General features: G+C 46.6%; 3 protein-coding genes across 5 annotated transcripts in view; 2 read left to right on the plus strand and 1 right to left on the minus strand.

Annotated features, from left to right (window-relative positions):
• LOC125696657 (minichromosome maintenance complex component 3 associated protein) overlaps positions 1-8327 on the minus strand; it is a 26898-nt gene extending 18571 nt beyond the window's left edge. Inside the window, exons 1-9 of the mRNA XM_048952630.1 lie at positions 7421-8327; positions 6588-6666; positions 5319-5466; positions 4475-4671; positions 3277-3416; positions 2594-2791; positions 2139-2407; positions 1389-1551; positions 529-689 (exon numbers count right to left, since the gene is read on the minus strand). Of these exons, the coding sequence (XP_048808587.1) occupies positions 529-689; positions 1389-1551; positions 2139-2407; positions 2594-2791; positions 3277-3416; positions 4475-4671; positions 5319-5466; positions 6588-6666; positions 7421-8308 (2243 nt within the window). The 5' untranslated portion in view covers positions 8309-8327. The remainder of the gene's footprint in view (positions 1-528; positions 690-1388; positions 1552-2138; positions 2408-2593; positions 2792-3276; positions 3417-4474; positions 4672-5318; positions 5467-6587; positions 6667-7420) is intronic.
• Positions 8139-27123, plus strand: POFUT2 (protein O-fucosyltransferase 2). 3 transcript variants are annotated; one of them, XM_048952632.1, is made up of 11 exons: positions 8139-8161; positions 10820-10888; positions 11313-11592; positions 12351-12601; positions 14123-14267; positions 14597-14707; positions 19725-19791; positions 23020-23145; positions 23679-23859; positions 25058-25181; positions 25356-27123. In XM_048952632.1, the coding sequence occupies exons 2-11, from the start codon at positions 10879-10881 to the stop codon at positions 25507-25509; spliced, it is 1449 nt and encodes a 482-aa protein (XP_048808589.1). In that variant the 5' UTR covers positions 8139-8161; positions 10820-10878; the 3' UTR covers positions 25510-27123. The 3 variants fall into 3 exon arrangements, with proteins under 3 accessions (XP_048808589.1, XP_048808588.1, XP_048808591.1); XM_048952631.1 differs by lacking the exon at positions 8139-8161 and adding an exon at positions 8683-8728; XM_048952634.1 differs by lacking the exon at positions 8139-8161 and adding an exon at positions 8857-8878.
• YBEY (ybeY metalloendoribonuclease) lies at positions 8390-8803 on the plus strand. The gene has a single exon (XM_048952702.1). The coding sequence runs from the start codon at positions 8390-8392 to the stop codon at positions 8801-8803; it is 414 nt and encodes a 137-aa protein (XP_048808659.1).

The following is a 27123-nucleotide window of genomic DNA, read 5'->3' on the forward strand; positions in this document are numbered from 1 at the left end:
CCCTTCATCAAAAAAGGTGATGCATGGGTCCAAAAAGAAAATCAAAACTAAAAAAGAAAAAGCCAAACAATCAAACACAAAACAACAACAAAGAAAACCACCATAAAGGCCACACCACTTCAGTGGGAAACCACAGTAATTACAGGGATACAAAACCCATTTCTTCAGGGAGAGAGATAAAATTAAGGAACTTTTCATAATTACAGCAGAACAAACAGCACAGTTTATGCCAGCCATTATTCCAGCACTTTGCTTACACACGTATGCCTGTTTTTCTTACTGCAAAGTCCAGGAGTGGCCCATCCATGCAAATCCTTTGCCCAACATTGGCCTAACCCCAGCAGATGCTTTCAGACACACAGAAGTACAGAATGGTTTGGGCAGGAAGGGACTTTTAAGACCATCTAGTTCCAACCCCCGCTACAGGCAGGGACGCCTCCCTCGGGACCAGGTTGCTCAAAGCCCCATCCAGCCTGGCCTGGAACGTTTCCAGGGAGTGGGAAGATTCTCCTTCTTCTTTACACTTACTTATCAGATACACTCAGGCCATAGTAACTTATAAAATCAGTTGCTTCCTCACAGTCTTTGAATAGTAGCATACGGACCAGGTGATCCAAGGGAAACACTGTACATCTTTGGGTGCTCACAGTGTAGGCAATATTGAGAGACTTGAGCGCATCTTTACGAATCTGAGGGTACAATAAAAACAGGAGTCATATATTTAAACTATTAAGTAACCTCCAAACACAAAAACTGTCTTTAAAACAAAGCAGCACTTTGTTATCATAGAATCACAGAATGGCTTGGGTCAGAATGAATGTAAAGGATCACTGAGTTCCATCCCCCCTGCCACAGGTAGGGCCACCAACCTCCAGCTCTGGTACTAGACCTGGCTGCCCAGGGTCCCATCCAAGCTGGCTCTGAACACCTCCAGAGACGGGGCATCCACAGCCTCTCTGCACAGCTGTTCCAGCACCTCACCACTCTCTCTGTTAAGATCTTCTCCCTGATATCCAATCTAAACCTTCCCTCCTTGAATTTAAACTCTATGTTATCAAGCATTCACATAAATAATTATTTAGATTTAGCTTGAAGTGGTGTGCACTTGCTTTCCAGTTCCCATTCCTCTTCTATGCTGCTCATTTTGAGCATGTCCCCTCACAAGTCTTGTGCAGGAGAAAAAGCTCGCAAGGGCTTCTGAAAGCACAAGTAGTATTTGCCTTTTATAACCGGGTAGAAAACTCATGTAATTTTTTCAAAAGGCTTACAAAATGTCCACAAAAACTGTGTTTTTTTTCCTGAAATAATTTCCTTGCAGAAGACCCAGACAGCTTTACAAGTTAACTACAGACATACATGCACACATACACCCATTTTCTTTTTCTCACCTGGTTGAAATAGCAATGTAAGAGACAGGCATTCAGATAGGAAGCTGCCTGCACTAATTTGAAAAACCTCACAAAGTTGTTGCTGTTTAGTGCAGCAAAAGCTTGAACTGCAAATCTAACTTCAGGGGAGTTTCTAACCTCTGGATGAAACTGCTGCACTTCTCTGTGGAGACAAAAACAGAGACAAACCTTTGGCACTATATTAACAATCCCAGCTGGACAGCAACTTGTAACACAATGGAAGCTGTATATCTCACTTAAGGATCCTAACTGTAATTCCAAGTTACCAATAGGTATGAGCTAAATTTGCTGCAGTATTCACTCATTTTTTAATTATACTCATATAATTAGTATGTCATTTATTAGGTACTTCACTTCAACTTCTAGAAAAGAAGGCAACTGGGAGGGTGAACTGAAAAGCAGAGTATAACATTGTCTACAAAATGTATTTTCCTTGATCCTACTGGGGACAAAGCTGTTAAGATTGCATAGTTACCTTTTTCTTTCCTTTAAAAAAAAAAAAAAAAAAAAAAAAAAAAGAGATACTTCTACTGACCTATCAAAAATTACAGTAACATTACAACAGCATACTGACCTATCAAAAATTACAGTAACATTACAACAGCATACTACAGCTTTGCTTTGGCAAAACAGATTGAAAGTCATCATTTCCTGTGCAACTTGCCTGGACTTAATTCTAATTTCTATCCAAATGCAAGAGAGAAACTTAGTGATATTTGTCATTCCCACCTGAGAATATCACCCTTGTTGAGATTCAGCAAAACACTGTAACCTCTGAACTCTGCTTCACTCTTGCAGTAAATTCCTTTGTTGGCCAGGTCCTGATACATCTCCTTCAAGCTCTGTAAGCATTTTGTCATGTTCTCATTGTTGATTTTGGCATCAAAGGAGGACATGGGCTCTTCACACAGGTGGTGAGCACAATGGATGTGAAAGCGAGTGCATTTCTCAATCAGAGACACCATCAGCGGGTTGCAGAGATGCTGCTGGGTTATATCCTAACCAGAACAATTAACAAACCATTAAATTAAACTAAAGCTGAAAAGTAGTCATTTAATGCTACCTTCAGAAGACTCATTTTGACTGTGCTCTGTGTCAGCTTTCAACTACTGCTTTTTCTTCACGCTTTACAACGTTATGTGACTATTTTCTATCATCAAACATTTCCATCCACTAGTGCTTACCTTTCTTATTCCCCGAGTTCTGTTCCAGACAAAGTCATACCACTCTCGGTAGTTTCCTTCTCCTTGGTCCATAATGTTTGTCACTAAATAGTCCATGGTCATGCTCAACACTTCAGAGGGTCTTAATTCATGTGGCAAAGGTTCCTCCTGGTCTGCTGAAGACCTGCTATATTCCTTGATTGCTGCTGCATGATTTACCTGCAAGAAGCAGAGAAAAGAACTGAAAACCAAGGGGCCTTTTTTAATCCTTCAGAAGGATTTCATCACATGCATGAATTTACTTTAGCAAGGAGCAGACTACTAAGGCAGAGTAGTCTGAGTTTCCAGAGTTGACACCAACAGCCCATGTTGGTTCTGCTACCACAGCAAATACATTTTATTTTACAACAGCAGCTGACTTGGCAATCTTTAACTTGTCACCTTCAGGACCTCTACGCCACTACCACAACTACAAATCTAAAAGCTGTCTGGAACTAAACAGAAAAGGTTACTGTACCAGTTAAACAGCAATTGCCTAGCACTCTTGTTTTACAACCACTAAAGACAGATTAAGGAAACGGCTCACAAAATTCACCACTAGAACTAACCTTGTAATCAGCTAAACAACAAGGACAGCTTTATGTAAGGAGCAAATGAACGGATGAGGTGGGAACAGCAAACTCCAGCTTACAGAGGGCTCATACCTTGTCAGATCCTAGCAGCAACTCAAAGATACTAAGCTGGTTTCTCGTCTCTCTCATATACCGCTCCTTTTCAGGGCACATGTCTGGACAAGTGCCCACAATAGTTTTTGCTTTTCCAAGATCAGTCCTTTTTATTCGAGCTAAAAATAAAAAAAAAACAAAAAAAAAAATTGAAAGTGTAACATTAAGCATCTGTCCTTTTGTTTTCATGACAAGCTATTTCTTAATGTGCAGCCCACAGCAGCATCTGCCTCAGCTGCAGTCTGAACACTGGGCAATGGATGGACGTCAAGAAGCGCTCCGACAAAGGTAAGGGTTCCCAGAAAAGCTGATGTGACAGGATCCATAGGGGATTCCAAACAACCTCCCATTGGAGCAGGATCAGCTGGAAATACACAAGGATGGAGTTCCCCAGTGATATGGACCTGCACTGTCCCAGGTCTGCACTGCTCCTCTGGAGAAGCTTCTCATACTGTCCCATGGATATCGAGACTCTTGCTGAAAATGTCAGTCTGTAAGAGACACCTGATGCTTTATATCCTAAAAGCCTATCCTGTTTTGCCTTCTAACCAAGCACCACCAATCCCATGCCAAGCGAGAACAAATGTTTGCTGATTTTAAAAAACAAAATTTTAATAAAATCAGCTTTGAAAGAACAGGAATAGGATGAAATAATTTACAAATCAGAATAGTGAAACAAGCAAATATTTACTGAAATAATGACCAGCTTTACTTAATAGTGTCCTTTTAGAGAAATGCTGCTAGCCTTTGGTCAGCTTTCTTGGAAGAACCTGCAGAGGTGAAAACTGCCCTATGTGGCATCCCCCACGATCAAGAAAACCATGACCCCATGTTTTACAAGCCAGGTACACATGATGGCACAGTTACTTGGGGTGGCTTAATTGATCTTGTAACTGATGAGGACTGCGGAACAAAGAAGGCAAATAAGTCCTTGTCCCTGCTAATGTTCTACCCGTTAGTAATATAGTGTTTTGTGCCAATACAACACTGTCAAAATACACTCAAAAATACTCAGGAATTCATTCAAAGATGAACAATTTGCTATTCATTATACATAAGAAATATATGTGTGCAATAAAACACACAGATTTTGTTGCTCTACAAGAAATGGGTGTATACAACAATCTACCCCAACAGAAAGGTGTGAAGGGTAAGAACACAAGAATAAGAACAGTACCTTGTCGCATGATTTTGTCTCTTTGGTCCAAAAGACGGTATCTTTCTTCAGATGTCTCTGCCACTAATCCTACCAGGTTACTCAGAGATGACAACGAAGCTCCCATGGCTTCTGAGTTCTGTCCTTCAGAACCAGAATCAAACAGATCTACTTCAAACTGCAGAGCCTTTCGAAGACCAGGCTTCTTTGCCGGAGAGCTAAAACCAAGCATATTACTTGTAAGTGCATGACAACACACACCAAATAATCACTGTCCAACTAGGCAAACCATTAAGGTGCTACAGAAGAAGGTACAAAAAAAGCCTGCAGCTTCAGCACCTGGCATAAAGCAGGTCTCCTGCATAAAGCCCATTCTCTAAGTACAAAAATACAACGATCTAACTCATAGCTTCTCTGAAAAGAGGACTAATTCCACAGATCCGTTTTTGTCAACGAATGAAACCACTCACTTCAGAAACCAGTTTAACCAAGACCACCCAACACAGTCAGTCACTGCTTGGCCTTACGAGAGCTTTGCACTGTTTTTCACCATTTTCTTAAGCCTCACTGTTATAGCTGTTTCTCATGTTGTAAAAAATGAACAAACAAAAACGCTTTAAAAAAAAAAAAAAAAAAAAAAAAAAAAAAGACTGAAGAAATAAAAGGCCTTAATATGCAGTCAGAAGCATCTGACAAAATGTGAGATTTGTAACTCCAATTCAGCCAAAAAGCCACATGCTTAAAATGAATGTGTGCCAGCAGATAGAAGAAGCACACTCTCTTGCTAAGAACATCACCACTCAGCACACACTGATCACTTCTGCCCATCCATCCTGACAGATCCTTAGAGAACAGTCGTACATACCTTCTACCAGGCATTGCAGCGCTGGCAGAAGATCTTATTAAAGGTTTTCGAAGAGGGGAATGCTGGTAGTTTTGCTCTTCACTGCTTTGCCTTCCTTCCTCTTCACTTGCTTTCTTCTCCTTGGATGAAAATTCTCTTTTTGCTGGGCCTAAAGTGACATATAAACATCAAGACAGGTACTCAGCAAATAATTTTCGCAACAGCTTTTTGCCTCAACTCCCCAGCGGTGCAGTGAGTAATTGGCTTTATTTTCTGATAATATTATTCCAGTTACAACCTCATGGATGCACACAACACTAATAGGACAGCCTGCACTGGAAGTTGCACCAATGACGCCCACTAATTTCTGGTTAGCTTTAGAGTTCCACAAAGGAAAAGCATTCTTGAATAAAACATTGCTAAGCAGTAAATGCAATTATTCAGCACATTGCCAGTAAATGAAGTCTGGGCATCAAATTTTAGTTCTTTTGAATTTGGGTTATAACTCAAAACCCACAGCTCAATACCCGGTGGCCTGGTTCAGCCTTGCTCAGTGACAAACTGATGCAAAACCACAAAAAACAGAACACCTGGTATTTAATCTGTTTTACCAACAAAAACTACGACTGTCACAACGTTTTCAGTGCTCCTGAGGTACTTGAACAATTCACACATCCCAAGCTCAGGCTGGGGTTGACATGCCTCTTCAAGAGTTAAGTCGAAAAGAAAAAGAACAAATTCTCAGCCAGCTGGATTTCTCACACTCTCCCAGATTAGTTACTATAGAATACTGCCATCCAGGTTTCTGTAGACCTTAATGCCAAAATAACATGACAAAAGCGTCCTTACAGCTGTTGCTTTGAGATATTTCTTCTCAGGAAAACAACTCTACAGCTGCTCTCTTGCTGTAAAACTAAGTTCCTGGGTTGGTCAAAGCTGTGGCAAGCCATTCACTCATTCTGAAACATATCTCCAAGCCAGGAACTTAGAGCTACAAACTCTGATTCATAAAATTAAAGGGAAGCACTTGGCAATTCAAATACTCACCTGGGGAGATGAATAGCCAACACCAGCATCTCCTTTTGCCTGAATCTCAAGCAGAGGGCTGGGGATAGCCCCCTTACTGGCTCCTAGGCTTCCTGGGAGCTATTCTTATTTTGTGAAGGCAGAGAAATAATTCTGTATGCAACTACATGCTTTAAAATATCCTCCCTCTCTCCCCAGTACCTGTGCCATTACCCACTGTACCACGCATCACCTGCTCATCACATCAAGAAACACAAGACTTACTTGTTTTCTTCTTCTGCCAAAATGTCACTATGTCTTTGTGCAATTCTTTTGCCTTTTTTTTGGCGAGGGCTGCAGAGGCCTGAAAGAAAACAAAGCGGAACTCAAGAGCTGTTAGCACAAGGAAGGACAGCTTCTGCTGGAGAAACATGTACCAACACTCAGACCTCCAGGTGCTGCCTTTTAGCCTAGAATCATTTGAGTTGTAAAGGACCTTTAAAGGCCATCTAGTTCATCTCCCTTACAATGAAAAGGGACACCCACAGCTCGATCAGGTGCTCAGAGCCCAGTCAAACCTGACCTTGAATGTCTCCAGGGATGGGGCATGGACCACCTCCTTGGTCAACCTGTACCAGTGCTTCACAACCTCCTGTCTGAGACATCCATGCAACTGGCGGGGCTGGGTGTGTTCCACAACACATTACTTTTCTAAGGGACTGCAGAACACACGGGACTACAGGCCTCACCAAAGCAGCAACATTCCCAACAAGCGGATCACCCTGCAAAGATAGTGTTGCCCTTGATGCTACCGCATTTGGCGTTCAACTGCGCACTAATCACAGAATCACAAAGGCTGTAAAAGGCTCCTAAGATCATCCAGTCCAACCGTCAGCCCACCCCACCGTGCCACACCGACCACGTCCCTCGGCGCCTCAATCACCCTCTTCTCGAACACCTCCGAGGGCAGTGACTCCACCACCTCCCCAGGCTGCCTGTTCCAACGCCCCACCACTCTTCCGGACGGCAGTTACTTCCTAACATCCAGCCCGGCCCCGCGCCAGGCTGCAGCACTCAGGTTAACCCCCGCTCCCTCGCCGCCAGCCCCCAAAACATACGTGGTCAAAGAAGTGGACGACGGCCGTCTTCTTATTCCTGCGCGTCATGACCCGGCGGACTTTCACGAACTGCCCGAAGTGCTTCTCCAGCACCGTCCTGTCGTTGAGGTAGTCGGGGACGTTTTTGCACTGGATGGCCGTTAGCTCGCCCGGCGCCGCGCCGCTCAGGCCGTCGGTGCCATCGTCGCCCCTCGCTCTGCGCGCCGGAGCGACGGGAGCGCCGTCCGCCGGCCCGAGCCTCGCCGGGTGCGGCATCTCCCGACCCTCGGCCGCCGGCTCCTCGGCCGCGCCCCGCTCGGGCTCCCCGCGCTCGCGGCCCTGGCTGCGCAGCACCTCCTGCAGCGTGCGGCCGAACAGGGCCCCGCCGCGGGGCCGGCTCAGCAGCACGGCGCGTTTCTCCGGCGGCGCTGCCACCCGCCCGCCCGACGCCGCCGTCCGCCGCGGCGAGCGCTCCCGCTCCTCCTTCCGCTTCAGCCCCTTCGGCACCGCCTCGCCCGCCTCCTCCGCGGCGTTCAACGGCGGCCGCGCGGCGCCCTCCTCGGGGCGGCCGAGCGGCGGGGCGGGCCGCGAGAAAGAGAAGCCGGCGGCGGGCGCCGGTGGCTCGTGTCCTGTCGCCTCGGGCGCGAAGCCGAAGGGCGGCGAGAAGGTGAAGGCGGCTGGGCCGTCGGGCGCCTTGAAGCGGAACTCCGGCGGCGCGAAGGCCCCGCCCGCCGCGTCGCTCGGCGCCGGGAGGCCGCCCAGGTCGGTGGGCGGCTTGAAGCTGAAGCCCGCGTTGCCCGCCGCCCGGCCCGGCCCGTAGGGCTGCGCGGGGACGAAGGGCGGCGCGACGGCCTGGCCGAAGCGCGGCGGGAAGGCGGGAGGGCCGCGGAACGGACCGCTGGCGTTCATGGCCTCCGCTTTCCGCGGCGGGCCGGCCCCGCGCACGCGCCGGCGGGCCGAGGCGGGCCGAGCGGGCGGAGCTCCGGCGCCATGAGCGTGCTGATCCGCAACGCGCAGCGCGCCGCGCCTCTGCGCCGGGTGCCGCTCCGTCGCGCCGTCTGCGCGCTGCGGGCCGCGCTGGGCGCCGCGCGCTTCGACGTGGCGCTGATCTGCGCCGGCGACGGGCTGATGAGGCGGCTGAACAGCGTGTACCGCCGGCGCCCCGAGCCCACCGACGTGCTGTCCTTCCCCTACCATCGGGTGGCGCCGGGCGAGCTCCCGCGGCCGCGCAGCCGCGACGAGTACAACCTCGGGGACATCTTCCTGGGGGTGGAGCTCATCCAGCGGCGGTGCCGCCGGGACGGGGAGGACTTCGAGAGCGTGCTGACGGTGAGCGCCGCGGCGCGGAGGATCTGGGCCGGCGGCCTGGGAGCCTTAGCGTTCGTTTTTCTTCTTGGATTTTAGCTGCGGGAGGTGGGACTCTGATTGGAGCGGTGTCCACTTGAGCGAGCGGTGGGCCCAGGAAAACCTCGTGTTCTCGTGGGTATTCTCATGGGACCGTGAATCTCATGGTATCGTGTGTATTAGAGAATATGAATGTTGGACACAGCAAGCCTGCATATGCATGCAGACCAGGGGAGGACAGGCTAGAAAGCAGCCCTGTGGAAAGGGATCTGGGGTTTTTGGATGACAGAGAGTTGAACGTGAGCCAGCAGTGTGCCTGGGCAGCCAGAAGGGCCAACTGTACACTGAGGTGCACCAGACCCAGCACTGCCAGCTGGGAGAAGGAAGGCAATGTCCCCCTGGTGCAGCCTCACCTGGAGCACTGGGGGCAGGTCGGGTGCCAGAGTATGAGAAGGACATAAAGCTATTGGAGAGCATCCAAAGGAGGGCTGCAAAGATGCTGAAGGATCTGGAGGGCAACGTGTGTGAGGGGTGGCTGAGATCCATGGTTTGTTCAGCCCAGAGCAGAGGAGGCTGAGGGGAGGAATCACAGTGGCCTAAAGCTTCCTGGTGAGGGGAGCAGAGGAGCAGGCACTGATTTGAACTGGTTGAGAGCAGTGGCCAACAGCTCAATGTCCGGATGGAGACCAGCGGACGAGTGGTGTCCATTAGGGGTCAGCGCTGGGACTGACATGATTTCATGTGTTCATTATTCACAGTGGGATTGAGTGTGCCCTCAGCAAATATGCAGATGTTGCCAAGCTGTGTGCTGTGGTCAGCATACCCGAGGGACAGGATGTCATCCGGAGGGATGATGACAGGCTGAGCAGTGGGCCCAGGAGAACCTCATGAGGTTCAGCTAAGCCAAGTGCAAGGTTTTGCACCGGTGACGTGGCAGCCCCCACCATCAGTACAAGCTGAGGGATGTAAGGAACACAGCCTTGCTGAAAAGGACCTGGGGGTGCTGGTGGATGGCAGCTGGACATGAGCCAGCACTGTGCCCTCACAGCCCAAACCCAACCAGATCCTGGGCTGCATCAAAAGCAGTGCAGCCAGCAGGGCGAGGGAGGGGATCTGCCCTTCTGTGCTGTGAGACCTCACCTGGAGCTCTGCGTCCAGGTGGGGAGTCCTCAGTGCAGGAGAGATGTGCATCTGTTAGAGCATGTCTGGGGAAGGGCCACAGAAATGCTCGTAGGGATGGAACACTTTGCCTAAGAGCACAGGCTGAGAGGGCTGGGGCTGTTCAGCATGGAGAAGAGAAAGCTGAGGGGAGACCTGAGAGCGGTCTTTTAATGTCTGATGGGGGGCTATGAGAAAGAAGGGGACAGAGTCTTCAGCAGAGTCTGTTGTAACGCGACAAGGGGAAGCAACTCGAAACTGAAAGAGGGGAGATTTAAATTGGATATAAGGAAAAGGCTTGTTCTGTTCTGTTTTGTTTTGCTTTACGATGAGGATATTGAAGCACTGCCACACGTTGCCCAGAGTTGGTGAGTTCCCCATCTCTGGAGGTGTTCAAGGTCAGGCTGAACAGGGCTCTGAGCAACCTGGTGTAGCTGTAGATGTCTGTGTTCATTGCAGTTGGGCTCCGTGGCCTTTAAAGGTCCCTTCCATCTCAAATGGTTCTATGATTAACTATAAGCCTGGGAGTTTTACTTGGTTTAATTTAAAGTAACACAGGTGAGCAGTTTCAGCTGCACACTGCTTCCGTACAGGAAGGACAGAAGACTGCCTACACCCACCACCTCCCTTGAGGTCTCAGTTCAGAATCTGCCCAGCCAGTGGCTGCATGCCATGGCAGTGAGTGGAACCCAAGGCTTTGGAGAAATTAGGGGCTTTGGGACTGGTAAAAGGGCTGCTAAAATGGTGCAGGGTTAGTCGTGGCACTGCTCATGGCACAGGTCAGCAGAGCGAGCTACCTGATGCTAGTGGCAACTGTGTGTCACTCCTGTTGCTGATCTTGCCTGTACCAGCAAGCTGTGGCAGATGTTGGGAGTTAGATTTGTGACATCTACTCTCTGTTCTTTCTTCTCTGCACAGGTGACTGCAGCCCATGGATTGTGTCACTTGCTTGGCTACCAGCACAACACAAAGGCGGAATGGGAACAGGTAAAGCAGTGCCCTTGCCATGGGAGGGTGCACAGTGCCCAAACTGTACCAAAGCTGAAAAGATTTCCCTTTATCACATCTCATGGAAGGGAGTGGCCCCAAGTCCTGTCCATCTCAGAATCACGGAACTGCAGGGGCTGGAAGGGACCTCTGGAGATCTTTTAGTCCAGTGTCCTGCTAAAGCAGCCTCCCTGCAGGAGGTTGCACAGAGAAGTGTTTGAATGGGTTGGAATATCTCCAAAGGAGATTCCACCACCTCTCTGAACAGCCTGTTCCAGGGCTCTGCCATCATCCTGGACAGCCCTGACAAGCTGGGGCACATGTTGGTAAGGACACGGTGCTTGTCACACAGGTATCGTGTCCCTGCTCTGCTCTCTGACCTGTGGTATTCGGCAGCTGTTTCAGCCCCTGTGCCCTTCTACAGATGTACCAGAAGGAAGAGGAAATCCTGGAGGAGCTGAACCGTCTCACAGGCAGCAGCCTCCGGCCCCTCACTGCTGGCCTCTTCTGAGAGAGGGACTGGGCTGCCACCAGGCCACCTTGGACATGGCAGCACACCACCCTGGCCTCCTCATGCTACTGCTGCTGGGTTTGGCCACCCTGGCCTTCCCACCGCACGCTGCCGCCCAGTCGCTGCCCGCTGCCCTCCGTGCTGGCCATGCTGCCACCTCGCTGCCCGCTGCCGCCGCCGCACCACGCACTCGGTGAGGAGCAGCCCCACCACCCTGACCCAGGCAGTGCTGTCTCCCTGGGTCTGAACCCCCCCCCCCACTACCTCTGCTCAGGCTGTGGGTCTGCTGATACGGTGACCAGCAGCACCACTGGGAAGTGATTTTGCAGGCACATCAGAAGCCTTGTTCACCCTGTTGTTTTGTTTGAGTCATGTCTGGGAGACAGCGCCATCATAGCCATAGTCATGATTTGGGTGCTGCCTGGGGTCTCTTTCTGTCTACCAACACCGGTTTTGCCTTTCTGGTGGCCTTTTCTAGTGGCAGAGAGCACTCACCCTTTCTGCCCTGTCCTTTCTCAAAGGGTCCTCCTTTGTCAGTATTTGTGTCACAGGAATTAGCCTGAGTGACCTGTCAGTCATTTCACCCCCCTCATTGCATACAGATTACTCTTCAGGGTGTGCAGTGTGCTCAGGGTATTTGCTCGGTGTCCCTTCTGTGTCCTCCCTTGCTGCAGGAGAGACCTGCCAAGAAGGCCTTCAACAACAGGAAAGCCCCTTGGTACCATCCTTCCTGTACTGCTAGGGCATGCCGTGGTCTCATCTGCCTGTGCAGCATGCACTGCTCAGCCTTCCCCTGTTTACACTCCCTTCCATCCCCTGAATACCACAAACTCATGAAAGAGCAAGAGTTATCCTTGCAGTAGAGTTGCACCACATATACATGAAGTAAAATGACCCGTGTAATTGCTGTGAATTCTTCCTGAAGTGGTGATGTTGCCTTGTTCTCTCTAGATACCTTCTGTATGATGTAAATCCTCCTGAAGGCTTCAACCTTCGCAGAGATGTCTATATTCGTATTGCTTCACTTATGAAGACTTTGCTGAAAAGTGAAAATTGGGTGTTAGTTCTGCCACCCTGGGGACGTCTCTATCACTGGCAGAGCCCTGACATCCTTCAGGTCCGAATCCCTTGGTCTGAATTCTTTGATCTCCCAAGCCTTAATAGGAACATTCCTGTCATTGAATACGAGCAGTTCCTTGCAGGTAAAGCATGAAATAATGCATTCTACACTTGACTAAATCATGGAAATGTTTTCTATAGAAGTTTGTTTTCACAAATGCTTTTATCCTCATTTATGTGAAATAAAAAATGATACAGATGGCAGGAGGAGTAATGAGAAGAAAACTTTTGGGGGCAGCTTGTTCCAGTGCTCTGTTACTCTGACAGTAAAGAATTTCCTTCTCATGTTCATGTGGAATTTCCTGTCTTCCTTTTCGTCCCATCCCTTGTGTTGGTGGGCACCCCAGAAAAAGAGCCCGGCTCCATCCTTCAGATGTTTAGAAGTGTTAGGAAGATCCCCTCGGTATTTTCTTCTCCAGGCTGCACAGCTCCAGCTCCCACAGCCTGTCCTCATGCAGGTGCTCCAAACCCTGACCAGCTTTGTGGCCCACCGCTGGATTCTCTCCAGCTGTTCCCTGTCTGCCTTGAACTGGGGAGCCCAGACCTGGACACAGCCTCCTAAATGTGGCCTCACCAGGGCACAGCAGAGAGGAAGTATCACTTCCCTCGACCTGCTGGCCCTGCTCTCTGTAAAGCACCCCGTGGCACCATTGGCCTTCCTACCAGCAAGGGCATGCTGCTGGTTCATGGCCAACCTGTTGTCCACCACAACACCCAGGTCGCTCTCTGCAGAGCTCCTCTCCAGCAGGACAGCCCCTAACCTGTACAGATGCAAGCAGTTATTCCTCCACAGGTGCAAGACCTTACTCTTGCTCTTGTTGAATCGCATAGGGTTCCTCTCTGTCCAACTCTCCAGCTTGTCCAGGCCTTGCTGTATGGATGCACAGCCTTCTGCTGTTCCAACCACTCCTCCCAGCTTCATTTTCTTTAGAGTTTAATGCCACATAGAGTTAACCACCACACTGCAAAATCTGCAAGGGTCACAGAGCTCTTTGGCCCAGGACATAAAAACCACCGAATGTCACACCTCTGCAAAGGGCCCTGAAGGGATCCTTGGCCCCTCCCTTTTAGTAAAAAGAATTTTAAACCCTGAAATTTGAGGGAGGAAAGGTAAGAAGGGTATGAGCTTCTGGAGGCTCTTCCTGTAGCAGCTACCCACAGCACTGAAAATCTCTGTGCTTCATACTTTCTCTGATCACGAAGGGAATCAAATTTTACATGAATCAAGAGGTAAAAATAATCTGCACATAAATGATAGAAAACAAAGATGCAAAGAAAGCATGTGCAGGGCTGAACAAAGGCTTGGAAGGAAGGCTTGGTTTTGTTCTACGTAAGATATGTTCTATCCAGTTTTAAAATTTACGCTTTTGTGCTGATTAATTTCTGTTTGGCACATTAACTCGCACATAGTTGAGTAGGAGTTGTCACATCCCTTGACCAGCGTTCAACTCACACTGAACTTCCTTCCCTTTTCAGTAGGGAAAAGAAGGAAGAGGGAGACTAGTATGATATTATTTCCTGTGGAATTTTAACTGCAAGTAATGCTAGTTTGCATAATGATTTTTTTTCATGCCCATTAATACTTTGCTTTGCCTTCTGCTTAGAATCAGGAGGGCCCTTTATTGAGCAGATTTATGTCCTGCAAGGCTATAAGGAAGGATGGAAAGAAGGAACATGGGAAGAAAAAATAGATGAGAGGCCTTGCATTGATCAGCTTATGTATTCCAAAGACAAGCATCAGTACTACAGGTAACGTCTAGCAATCATATCACTGGTCTTCTACTTAGTAAGAAATTCACCCACTTTGATGGAACAAACTTGTGTGATTAGTGATAGTGTTTGTGAGCCTCTGAATGCATTGGATTCATTTTCTTTATAAAACTTGATCAGTATCAAAATGTAGTAGAAAACACAATCTTAGAAAGTCATTATGTCATAAAAAATATTATAAAGGAACTGTCTGGTTTCTTTACATTATATATCACCTTCCTAGGGTGTACTGCTGGTTTATTTCATTCTGTGTGTGGCATAAACTTAAAACACAAGCCTGTGAACCGAAACCTTTTATTTTCTTTCAGAGGATGGTTCTGGGGTTATGAAGAAACGCGGGGACTGAATGTCTCTTGCTTATCTGTTCAAGGATCTGCCTCTGTTGTAGCCCCCATCCTTCTGAAGAATACCTCAGCACAGTGAGTTGCTTTGTGTTATTATGCCATGCCCTAGGAGCCTGTTGCTAGGTGGGAAGAGCAGGGAGAACTTAAAGGCTATGTCTTGTTGTGATGTTTCATCACCAAGCTACCACGGTCCATTAAAATCATTACGGAAGGAATTTATGCTCAAAAAACAACTAAGAGGAGATAGCCTTGAACTCTTCCTAATTCTTTCGCAGGTAGATAACTGTACTTGTTTTCCTATTCTTCCTTTATGCTTCAATGTTGTGTTAAGAGGAGAGGGAACAGTGTAAATACAGTGCATCCCAAGTACTCATCTTGGATCAGAAGAGGCAGTGCCTGATCTCATGTGACATCAATCCCCATTAGTATGAGCTGCGTTTATAGAAAGCACGTTTTGTCTTTCTGTTCTGAAAATGCAGAAATGCCACTAGAATGATCAGAGGAAAGGGAAACTCATATGAGAGATGAGGCATTCTTATGTTGTCCCAGTAGCAGAGCATTTCCAGATAGCTGTGACCCTGTAATAACTGAAGAAGTTATAGCAAAGCAAAAGCTACAGAGTAGAACAGGAAAAGGAAATGATCACTGTCTGCATGTCAGGGGAATAAATCTATAGGAGAACTACAAGCTGTGGAAGATGAAGTGTAGCTTTGCCATGAGAAAAAATAGAGCCAAATGTACGACATGAGTACTGTTTAATTGGAAATGAGATGAAAGTCCCCTCGGCAGAGCAGTGAGATCTGTGGTTCCTCCTGCGGGGAGCAGAGGAAGCAGAATCCTGTTCTTCAGCAGTGGTGGTGTACTGTTTGTGGGGGTTAAACCGCAATATTTGCTGGTGAAAGCGGGAATCTGTATAAAGTAAACCATGAAAGTCTGTATAAGTAGTCCTGCAGTGAATTCTTCCTATGGTACCTATGATAGATCTGGTGTTGAGGAAAGTCAAGAGAAAAATTAGGAGTGATGCCAAAGCATTCCTAAGCTGCAGACAAGGTGCTTCCTTGTGGATCACAAGGTTATATTTCTCAATCAGACCTGAGCAGGAATAGCAACAAGCATAACAGTGCAAGTGCAGCTGTAGGCCTCTGAAGGGGACCTACAGAAGAGCTGGGGAGGGACTTTTTATAAGGGCATGTAGCAACGAGAGAAAATGGCTTTAAACTGGAAGAGGAGAGATTGACTAGTGTCAATCTAGGATATTAGGAAGAAATTTGTAACTGGTGGAGAGGTACTGGAACAGGTTGCTTAGGAAAGTTAAGGTTGGAGATGTTCAAGGCCAGGCTGGATGGGGTTTCGAGCAACCTGGTCTGGTGGAAGGTGTCCCTGCCTATGGCAGGGGTTGGAACTAGATGATCTCTGAGGTCCCTTCCAACCCAAAACATTCTATGATTCTATGATCAGATTTCATCTGCTGCTCTCTTTCATTAGCCAGTCATCAAACTTCTCTAACTCTTCAGAGTAGGCCTTTGAATTACTGCTCTGAACAATTTAACACGATCAGCAAGCTCATCACCCTAATGTTCACAGCTTTCCTAGGCTTTTTGTTTAGGAATGTGGTGAAAAGCAGATTCCTTCCACTTGTGGCCTGCTACAATGAGAGCTGTACATCTCTTCCCATCTATAAACAGTTCTTTAATCTGTGCAATTTCCTGGCCTCCTGTGCCATAGTTGTTGTCTTAAAAAGCTTGGATGAACACTCTCAGCAAGTCCCAGCACACAGTATCAGTGAGACTTATCTTACTTGCATGCTTACTTATTTATTTGGAGTACTCCGTTCAGAAAACTGTAGAACAATCCAATTTGGAAGGCACCCACAAGGATCTTTGAATCTAACTGCTAACTTCACATAGAACTACCTCAAAAAATTAAACCCTGTGTCTGAAAGTGTTGTCCTTGACCTCCAGCAGCTTGAGGCCATGGCGACTGTCCTGGGCAACCTGTTCCATGCCCACCACATTTTGGTGCAGAGCCTCTGGTCCTGTCTTTGTTACTAAAGATCAGAGATCATGTAATCATCATAGATTTGTTTGAGTTGGAAGGAACCATGAAAGGCCAGCTAGTCCAGCTTCCCTGCAGTGAACACAGACATCTATAGCTACATCAGGTCCAGCCTGACCTTGAACACCTCCAGAGATGGGGAACTCACCAACTCTGGGCAACGTGTGGCAGTGCTTCAGTATCCTCATCGTAAAGCAAAACAAAACAGAACAGAACAAGCCTTTTCCTTATATCCAATTTAAATCTCCCCTCTTTCAGTTTGGAGCTGCTTCCCCTTGTCCCGTTACAATAGACCCTGCTGAAGACTCTGTCCCCTTCTTTCTCATAGCCCCCCGTCAGACATTAAAAGACTGCTCTCAGGTCTCCCCTCAGCCTTCTCTTCTCCATGCTGAACAGCCCCAGCCCTCTCAGCCTGTGCTCTTAGGCAAAGTGTTCCATCCCTACGAGCATTTCTGTGGCCCTTCCCCAGACATGCTCTAACAGATGCACATCTCTCCTGCACTGAGGACTCCCCACCTGGACACAGTGCTCCAGGTGAGGTCTCACAGCACAGAAGGGCAGATCCCCTCCCTCGCCCTGCTGGCTGCACTGCTTTTGATGCAGCCCAGGATCTGGTTGGGTTTGGGCTGTGAGGGCACAGTGCTGGCTCATGTCCAGCTGCTCATCCCTCAGCTTGTACTGATGGTGGGGGCTGCCACGTCACCGGTGCAAAACCTTGCACTGGGCACTGTTGAACCTCATGAGGTTCTCCTGGGCCCACTGCTCAGCCTGTCATCATCCCTCTGGATGACATCCTGTCCCTCGGGCATGCTGACCACAGCACACAGCTTGGCATCATCACGTATTTGCTGAGGGCACACTCAATCCCACTGTGAATAATGAACACATGAAATCATGTCAGTCCCAGCACTGACCCCTAATGGACACCACTCGTCCGCTGGTCTCCATCCGGACATTGAGCTGTTGGCCACCGCTCTCAACCAGTTCAAATCAGTGCCTGCTCCTCTGCTCCCCTCACCAGGAAGCTTTAGGCCACTGTGATTCCTCCCCTCAGCCTCCTCTGCTCTGGGCTGAACAAACCATGGATCTCAGTCACCCCTCACACACGTTGCCCTCCAGATCCTTCAGCATCTTTGCAGCCCTCCTTTGGATGCTCTCCAATAGCTCTATGTCCTTCTCATACTCTGGCACCCGACCTGCCCCCAGTGCTCCAGGTGAGGCTGCACCAGGGGGACATTGCCTTCCTTCTCCCAGCTGGCAGTGCTGGGTCTGGTGCACCTCAGTGTACAGTTGGCCCTTCTGGCTGCCCAGGCATGCTGCTGGCTCAGGTTCAACTCTGTCATCCAAAAACCCCAGATCCCTTTGCACAGGGCTGCTCTCTAGCCTGTCTTCCCCCCTGTAAGCATATGTCTGTATGCATATGCAGGCTTGTCGTGTCCAAAGTATATATTCTCTAATTCAGAGGTCCCTTTTTACAGTTTATCTAGCTATCCTTTCTGTGTTTTTGTAATAGTTGCTACTGTGTTGTCCAGTACTGACATCAAGCTTACCACTGTGTTGCATCACAGACCTCTCCAAAGCACGTTTTTAGAAGATTAGCATCAGACTGACCTCATTGCAGGCCTCTGATACTGACACCATTTAAGCAAGAAGGCATATACCAGAATTGTAGGCACTGCTGCTTCGCCCTTGGTTGAATGGCTTGGCCATACATTAGTTCACTTGTCCTAGCTGTCCTGTAGCTATACATTCCCTTTGACACTTTGGTTCAGTGTGTCCTCTGATGAGTTTGCTGTGTAAAGAAGTTCCTGCATGGGATCTTCCCAGCTATTCCACCTACCACACAGCTACAAAAAAAATTACGCTTTTTATTTCTCTTAAGATGTTGTCATGTCTAATGATTGTTAAGCTTTTGGTTTTCTTTTTCTTTGTATTGGAAGGAAGGCTTTTCATTTAAGTGAAGCCTTTATCTCTTGTTGCCAAAATTCTTTATAGCTTTCCTTACAGTTTTTTTTCTGTTTAACCCCATGGAGCTTGTGAGCCTGTCAGTTTTCTTCACTTGGGCACAACTTCATTATTTTTTATAGATCCCCTTTTAAAAGTTGAATTTAACTGTAGTAGCTTCACCAGATGATTATCAATCTGATTCACCTCTAAGCTTTCTCTTAAATGCAGTGATTCTTCTCCACCAGCACAGTTTATAGACTGTTTTCACAGTTTATTGTCTGTTTTGTAGCTGTACATGCAAGTGCCTAGCTGATTTGGAACAGTGTTAATCTAAATCTGGCGGGTTATTTGCTTCCTGTCATTTTAAGTAGAAGAAAATTCAGATAATAACTTTGATCTCCCTTCTGCAGAAGCATTTCTTTGTGTGTTCACTCATACTCAGTTTGCTCAGAGCACTCACCAAGTCTTCATCCTGTGTATTCTTGGATGCTCCAAACTCTCAGGATCTTCTCCGCTTCATAGATCTTGGACATTGCAATTGAATTCCCGGTGTACAAAGAACTTAAGGAAAACATAGGCTGTTTTCATGTCAGCAAAAAAAAAGCAATTTAAAATTTCTGCTTCTTTACTAATATGCTTTTCTAGCATCTGTATATTCTTCAATCTGTTTACTGTAGGGTGCTTTATTACACGCATGGAAACCACCTTCTCTGGTTTTTCTCTTGTGCTGTCATATCGCTGCTTACTTCTCCCCTTTGGATCATTCTCCCTGTTGGCAATCTTATTTCTACAGTAGCAACTACTCTGAGGACTATACAAGGGATTGTTATCGCTTGTTTGTGTTTAGTTATCACCCCGAAGAGTAACATTTATTAAGGGAGAAAGCAGCAACACACAACACCATTATTCTGTTCTCTCCTCAGCAGGCTCTGGGTCGTAATTTATACGTCATAGATGTATCCCTTATTCCCCATACTCTATTTCCAAGTAGATCATAGGCTGTGCTTTATCCTGGCATCTGTATAAAGAAACATCATAATGTGAATTCTGTTCCTAAGGGAACTACACTCAGTTTTACAATTTTTAATAGGTCAGTGATGTTGGACAGAGCTGAAAACCTTCTTCATGACCACTATGGAGGGAAAGATTATTGGAATGTGAGTATTCTGCAGTTAGCTTCTCTAGATTTGCTACTTGGTTTTGATTAAAAAAAAAAAGTTGGTGACCAATACCTGCTTCTGTTTTGCCTTGGATTTTTTTTTTCTTGAAAGTAACATTTTTTTCAGCAGCATTTGCTAAAGGTGGTCTTCAGGCTGCTGTGGGTTAATGTGATTAATGTGTTTGCATGTTTTCTCCCCAAAGATCTAGAGCTCTAGGAAGCTGTATTTAGAAGGACCTCCCCCATACAACGCTTCTGCAACCAGAACAGAACTGCCTTTGTCTAAATTCTAGTCAGCCTCAAGATGGGATGTTTCAAAAGAGTTCCTGAAAGTGCTCAGTATCATCCTAACTTTCTTTCTGTCTGATTGCAAAATTCCTACAGGTTTCAAGGTAAAAAAAACAAAACAAAACACCGAGCACTTTAGGATACCCCACCCAATAATATTTTAATAATAATGTTTTAATAATATTATAACAAAGGTAAAGGTTCGGCCATTGGAAAATAGAAAAGATGTGCTTGATATAATTTAAATTTTAGAGAGGAAGTGGCTCTCTCGTGATGTTCTGAAACCAGTTGTGTAGATCACCAATATCTTCCTCTAAACCATGTCCCTCTGTACAACATCTGAATGTTTCTTGAATACCTCCAGGGGTGACGACTCCTCTCTGGGCAGCCTATTCCAGTGCCTGACCACTCAGAGAAGAATTTATTCCTGACATCCAGTCTGAATCTCCTCTGGCATAACTTGAGGCTATTCTCTCATCCTGTTGCTAGTTACATGGAAGAAGAGGCCAGCCTCTACCTAACCATAGCCTCCTTTCAGGCAGCAGTAGAGAGCAATAAGGTCCCCTCTCAGACTCCTTTTCTCTACACTGAACAACCCCAGCTCCCTCAGCCACTCCTCCTCCAATAACATTTGTGCTGCAGACCCCTCGCAGTTTTGTTGCCTTTCTCATTCCATGGCCTCCGTGTCTTTCTGGTAGTGAGGGGCCCAGCACTGAACACAGCACTCGAGGTGCGGCCTCCCCAGAGCTGAGTACAGAGGGGTGATCACTCCCTGCTCCTGCTGGCTGCACCATTTCTAATGCAGGCCAGGATGCCGTTGGCCCTCTTGGCCACCTGGGCACTGCTGGCTCGTGTTCAGCTGAGTGTTGATCAGCACTGCCAGGCCCATTTCCTCAGTGCAGTCTTCCAGCCACTCATCCCCAAGCCTGTGGCATTACCTGGGGTTGTTGTGGCCAAAGTGCAGGACCTGGCACTTGGCCTTGTTGAACCTCATCCCATTGGCCTCAGCCCAGTGATCCAGCTTATCGAGATCCCTCTGAAGGCCCTTGCTATCCTCCAGAAGATCAGCGTTTCCTTCCAACTTGGTATCATCTGCAAACTTAATGGGGGTGCACTCAATCTCTTCATCTAGGTCATCAATAAAGATACTAAACGTGGCTGGCCACAATATTGACTGAGAAACGCCATTCTGAGAAGCTGGTCATCGGCTGGATTTATCTGTGTTCGCCACCACCCACTGGGCCCAGCCCTCCAGCCAGTTCTTCACCCAGCAAAGAGTACACCTGTCCAAACCATGGGCTGCCAGCTTTTCTAGGGGAGGCAGAGTCAAAGGCTCCCCTAAAGTCTGGGTCACAGCCTTTCCCTCATCTGCGCTCAGTCAGCAGGTCAGGTTGGTCAAGTAGGACCTGCCTTTCATGAACCCATGCTTGTTGGGCCTGGTCCTGTCATCATCCCGTGCTTGCTGTGTGACTGCACTCAAGCTGATCTGTTTGATAACCTTCCCTGACACTGGCCTTTAGCTCCCTGGATTCTCCTACTGTCTCTTCTTGTAGATGAGTGTCACACTGTCAAGTCTCCAGTCGTCTGGGACTTACCCATCCTCCTAAACTGCTGATAGATAGTGGAAGGTGGCTTGGCAGTCACTTCCAGCACCCCTGGGTTGACCTCATCTGGCCCCATGGACTTGTGTCATTCCACAAGGAGGTCATAACTATTTCCTCCTGAAGTGTGGGGGGTTTATTCTGCTCCTCTTCCTAGACTTCCAGGTCAGGGAGCAGAGTAGCCTGAAAATAAGTGGTCTGAACAACTTTGTCCAGGAATACCTTGGCAAAATGCTGTATTTTTGAATTTGGTTTTACCACACTGGGAGGATGACCTCAGAGAATTAGATGATCTGTGCTGTTCATTTGATTTGTGTTCACAAAGAGAACATAACTGGTACTAGTTTTGTTTTCTCAAACTTACAGCCACAGAAAAATTTAGGCTGGGATGTGCCCAGTTGGCTCTGCCTTGACAGTACACTCCAGAACTAGATCTGACTGTTCTGGGCTGTGTCCTGTTGAGGGTGGAAGGTCCCCATGGCTGGAGACCTGTCACCTCTCTGGGGCCCATCCCACAACTTTGCTGCTCTTGCCAATAAAAAGTTTGACCTTATGTCCAAACAGAAGTTGCCTTGCAGCAGCTTGGGCCCATGGTCTCTTGCCATTTTCACCGTGCCTCTGAGAAGGGTCTCTGTTGTTTATTTCTTTCCTGATGAAAAGAAAGAAGAAGCAAAACCCAAGAAGCAAAACTATTTAGTTAGAAAGGACAATATCATACATGCAGATTTGAAGTACTCCATGTAATAGAATAAGCAAATACAGAGATCATCCACTTTAGAAAGTGTGTCAGTTTGTGTGTTCTCTTTTGGATATGCCTTTGCAAAATGAGTAATGAGTAATGAGCAGAATGTCTGCTGTCAGAGGAATGCTCTGCACCCAGAAAAAACCTGTTTGGCACTTAGGCAGTGTGTGTGACATGACATGACAGCTGCACACGTATCAGGATGAAGTTTAAAAGTGTTTCATATGGGCATGCATTCGAGGCTGTTTGTTGTTCTCCCCAGTGCATTGTACTGCCATAGGTTGTGTTTGCACATTTCTGCAATGCTTCTTTTTGCTTCATCACATCTAGGGCAAGGTAATTAATGTTTCAACAGAATCAAATTGTGTTGACATTATACAGAAAGAAGGAGAAAGTCTGTCCCTGAATGACAGTACGTACATCCTCATTTAATATGAAGTTTTGCTAGAAGATTTGGGATGAGATTAGAGAGCCAGTATTGATCTCTTTAAGGATACTAGAAGACTATTCTGAGAGCTCCTTGTTCATGAAGCTGTTGGCACTTAGTCATTTTTAGCTCTCCTTTCTGATTCAGCATCTGCTCTTATTCCAACAGACTCGTCGAAGCATGGTGTTTGCTAAACACCTCCGTGTAGCAGGAGATGAGTTTCGAAACAAGCACCTTCAATCCACGGATGAGGCAGACAGGACTCATTACAATGAGGACTGGACACAGATGAAGGTAAAACTGTAACAGTTAGCTTCCCGTAATGGGATAAATTGCTTTCATTTGCTGTACACTGCAGGGAATATTGGAAGATATGCATGAATCTCACTGTCCTTGCTCAGATTGCAGTGGACATATATGTTAATACTCTCTCCTGTTTGTTTGACGTGAGTTACTGGAAGGTGTTGAGATGCAGCTGGCTGATCTGGCTGTTAGATTTCTGTTGCCCTTGTTTCATTGAAGGAAACTTAGATCTCTTCTTGTCTTTAGCATCATCTCTGGTTGTAAAGTTCAGCTGCAAACTGCCAGTTCTGGGTTTGGTCAAGGAGAGGATTTTTTTTGCTTACAAAGATTTTGCACCCTAATTTGTCTTGTATGACTCAGGCCTCCAAAAGTCAAAATGCTACAAATCCATGCCTTAAAATTACTTTCTTCAGCTATCAATGCCTTATCCAGAGATTATGCATTAGAATTCCCAGGCCTTTACAGTGTGAATGAATAATGGCACTCTTTTTAAGTTTTAAAATGTATTGATCTTTCTCTCTTAGGTTAAGATGGGCACAGCTTTAGGTGGTCCATACCTTGGGGTTCATCTCAGAAGGAAAGATTTCATCTGGGGTCACAGAGAAGATGTGCCTTCCCTGCATGGAGCAGCAAAGAAGATCCACAGCCTCTTGAAAACGCATAAACTTGACAGAGTTTTCATAGCCACTGATGCTGTTGAGGATGGTAGGCAAATAATAATCATTTTAGGATCAGTGACTTTTGAGAATGAGCACAGCATTGTTTTGTTTTTATAAACAACTTTTATAAGAATTCATGTGCTACACTTCATATGTTCATATTGAACATGAACAGGATTGGACAGCTAGCTGTTTCCTTCAAACATCTGTAGTTGGTATCTGTAACACAAGGGGAAGCACAACAATGCGCAGAGCAGCAGGATCCCAGGCTACAGGGAATGAGGATTTGCACAAACACAACAGCAGTAGGCAGAGAAGTAAGGAAAAGGAGCTTCTCACCTTGAGAAGGCGTCAGGTATACAGGAATCTCCAGAGAGATGCCTTGGGCTCCACTGCCAACCCTTCAATGAGGTCTGGAAAGTGGTGGATCCTGGCTCCAGCCCTTGTGGTCACTCAGGTGACTCCTGAGCTCCCCTGGGTTGGCCCTGCTTTTCTGCTAGGTGCACAGTCACTGCTTCAAGCTTTGACTTAGCATTTCCATTACAGTGTCAAAACATTTGTTAGGCATTTCTCACAGGGACTCTGACAGGCTCTACAATTGGGAATTTAGAGTCATAGAATAGCTCAGGTCCTTAAAGATCATCAAGTCCAACTGCAGCATTTGATAAGTAACATGCCATCTTTGCCTATTCCTCTTCATCTTCCTTCTACCCTTCCTTCTTTCTTTGCTTTTCAGAAGGTCTTGCAAGCTGCTGGGAAGAGATCTCTGAAGTCTCCTACCCAGCCACCCATTTGTCTGTCTTCAACAACCATCTGGGGTGGCCCTGGCTGCGAAATCTCCCAGTGCTGGGGTTTCCCCCAGGGTTGCACCTCCTTTCCAGTGCTATCTAGGGATGTGTTTAAATACAGAGTGTAAGAATACCCCTGCAAGGAACTGTGAATTTATCTTAGGTTTTCTGTCATTGCAGCTTCCCTGTAGAAATGAGGAGACTAGTAGCTGTGTGCATTATACCTCATGCAGGTTTCCTTCACCTGCAGTATTTGTCCACCTTACACCATGTCTGCCTTACTGGCTGCAGCCCTTGCTTAGTGTACTCTGATGTTTGTCAGATGTGTTGTACATCAGTAGATTTTGGATTTGCTTGCTTTGTATCTGTTCACCCAAAGCTTCTTTGAACACTGAAATTTTACGACAGCAGCAGATTGCACTTTCTAACATAAATGTTTGTTTTTCTCTGTTTCAGAGATTGAATTGCTCAAGAAACTGGTGCCTGAGATGGTGAGGTTTGAACCTACCTGGGAGGAGCTAGAACTGTACAAAGATGGGGGAATGGCTGTGATTGACCAGTGGATCTGTGCACATGCTAGGTAGTGAATTTGATTTTCTTTGGGCCTGATTTTACTGTCACAAACCTGAATATTGTTTTTGACCCAGATACAGTTGTTTGCAAATCTCTTACTAAAATTCATTGGACTGAAATCTGTTACTTGTGTTTGAAAAGCAAATGAGCTTCAGAAACCCATTCTGATTTTTTTCCACAGGTATTTTATAGGCACCTCGGTTTCAACATTTTCCTTCCGGATTCATGAGGAAAGGGAGATCTTGGGATTTGATCCAAAAACAACTTACAATCGATTTTGTGGTGAAAAAGAGAAAAACTGTGAGCAGCCAACTCACTGGAAAATTGTATACTAGTATACAGAGAAATCCAAAGACTGGTGAGCTCAAAAGAAAAAGGAAAGTCTGTGGGGAAGAACATCCCTTCAGAACTCAGTCCTCAGCTTTCTTCTATGATTCTTGCTGTTTACTTGATGTTTGGGCTTTGAAACACAAGCAATATTTATCCTCTTATTCGGGCACTGATGGGAGCAAGGCAAATGAAGTTATCCTTGGATTCAGTTCTCAGTGTAACTGTGGTGACAGGACAATACTGGACGCTGCACTGGAGATTTGAAAGGCAAAGCTTTGCTCCGAAATAGTGAATTAAGTCAGAATTCTCTTTGGAGTTCTGGGGAAGGAGGTCATCAAAGTTTAACATCTACAAATGTAACAAAGCTGTAATCTGTGCTGCATTTCTGTTTTTACTGATCATTTTTTGTTCAGCTCAGTGCTTGCCTCTGATTGCAGAAACTACTGCTCATCTACAGTGTGTGAGTTGTAGACTGTGCACAAACTCTGCAATTCCCTAGGAAAAACTTCCCTTTTCAAACAGCAATTTGTGAATATTCGAGTTTTTTGATGCAGTCAGTACTCAGTAATAATTCTCTGTGAGAACCAGCTGCTTTTCCTAGCAATCTCAGTGGGCCTGTACTAAGAGAGGCACCATGTTTGTATGGTGGTGAAAGAAACAAAGGAAGCTTTTCCTCATCCTTCGAAGGGTCAATTTAGTCTGACTGATGCACATATCTTTTGGGTATTACTCAGATGTTCAACTAACAGACTAGTTACTAGACTGTGATGCTTTGCTAGGGAATGTACTGAAAAGGCTTTCATGCTTCCACGTCAGTTAAGTGGATTGTCCCACTAGTTCAAAGGAATTTTTCCTGCATTTCTGCTTTCATTTTTCAAAAGGGAACAAAATGAGGAAAATAACAGATAATAAAGGTCATTGGACCTCAAAATGATGTTTATAGGCAAAGCAGAAATCTTGTAGATAGCACTGTGCTCTGATGGAGATGGCTGGTAGTACATGGGAAGAGCACTGTGCTACACCACCAGCCAGAGAGAAAGTGCAGCTTCCATTTGAGAAATGTTTTGTAAGTACCAATTCTAGCTATTGCAGTCTATTGCTATTCACAATTGGCTGGTGGAAGTATCCTGCTCAAATGGAATGTGTGTGGTTCTGTTAAGCAAAAATGGACCAGTAGAGAGGTTTCCCAAGGTGGGGCAGGCACTTTTTGTAAATCCAGTTTTACTGGATTGTTACTCCTCTGTTAGTGGACCTTCCACTTACTTTTTCCTTTGGTTTGAGTAGTACAGATAGAATCCTTGCACAGCGTGCACTCGGTATTTCATAGGTGCTTCCAGACACTGAGGTTGCTTTCATCTGTGCAACTGCAGTGAGAGCCACGGAGACATCTCACACAGCAGTAGCTGCAGCTCTCCTGTTTTTACCAGCTGTTTATTTTATCTGTGTGCAGCAGCCGACTCTCACTTGTCATTAAGTGAGGAACCAAGCATTTCAAAGCAGTGCCTTTGCCCATGAAGCTAAGCATTCTCATTTAGCCTGTGTGCCATGTAAAGCAATAGTGGTATTTTACATATAAGAAGAACCTCAATTCATTAAGAAAAATAAAAAGCTTTCTAGCA

The sequence above is a fragment of the Lagopus muta genome, chromosome 8 (assembly GCF_023343835.1).
Source record: "Lagopus muta isolate bLagMut1 chromosome 8, bLagMut1 primary, whole genome shotgun sequence".
Lineage (NCBI taxonomy): Eukaryota > Metazoa > Chordata > Aves > Galliformes > Phasianidae > Lagopus > Lagopus muta.

What these genes read in the sequence shown, in the direction of transcription:
- YBEY (XM_048952702.1), top strand. Translation starts at nt 8,390, where the DNA reads ATGAGCGTGCTGATCCGCAACGCGCAGCGCGCCGCGCCTCTGCGCCGG.
- POFUT2 (XM_048952632.1), top strand. An exon ending in ATACGAGCAGTTCCTTGCAG is followed by an intron (nt 12,602 to 14,122) that starts GTAAAGCATGAA and finishes CCTTCTGCTTAG; the next exon opens with AATCAGGAGGGCCCTTTATT. An exon ending in GACAAGCATCAGTACTACAG is followed by an intron (nt 14,268 to 14,596) that starts GTAACGTCTAGC and finishes ATTTTCTTTCAG; the next exon opens with AGGATGGTTCTGGGGTTATG.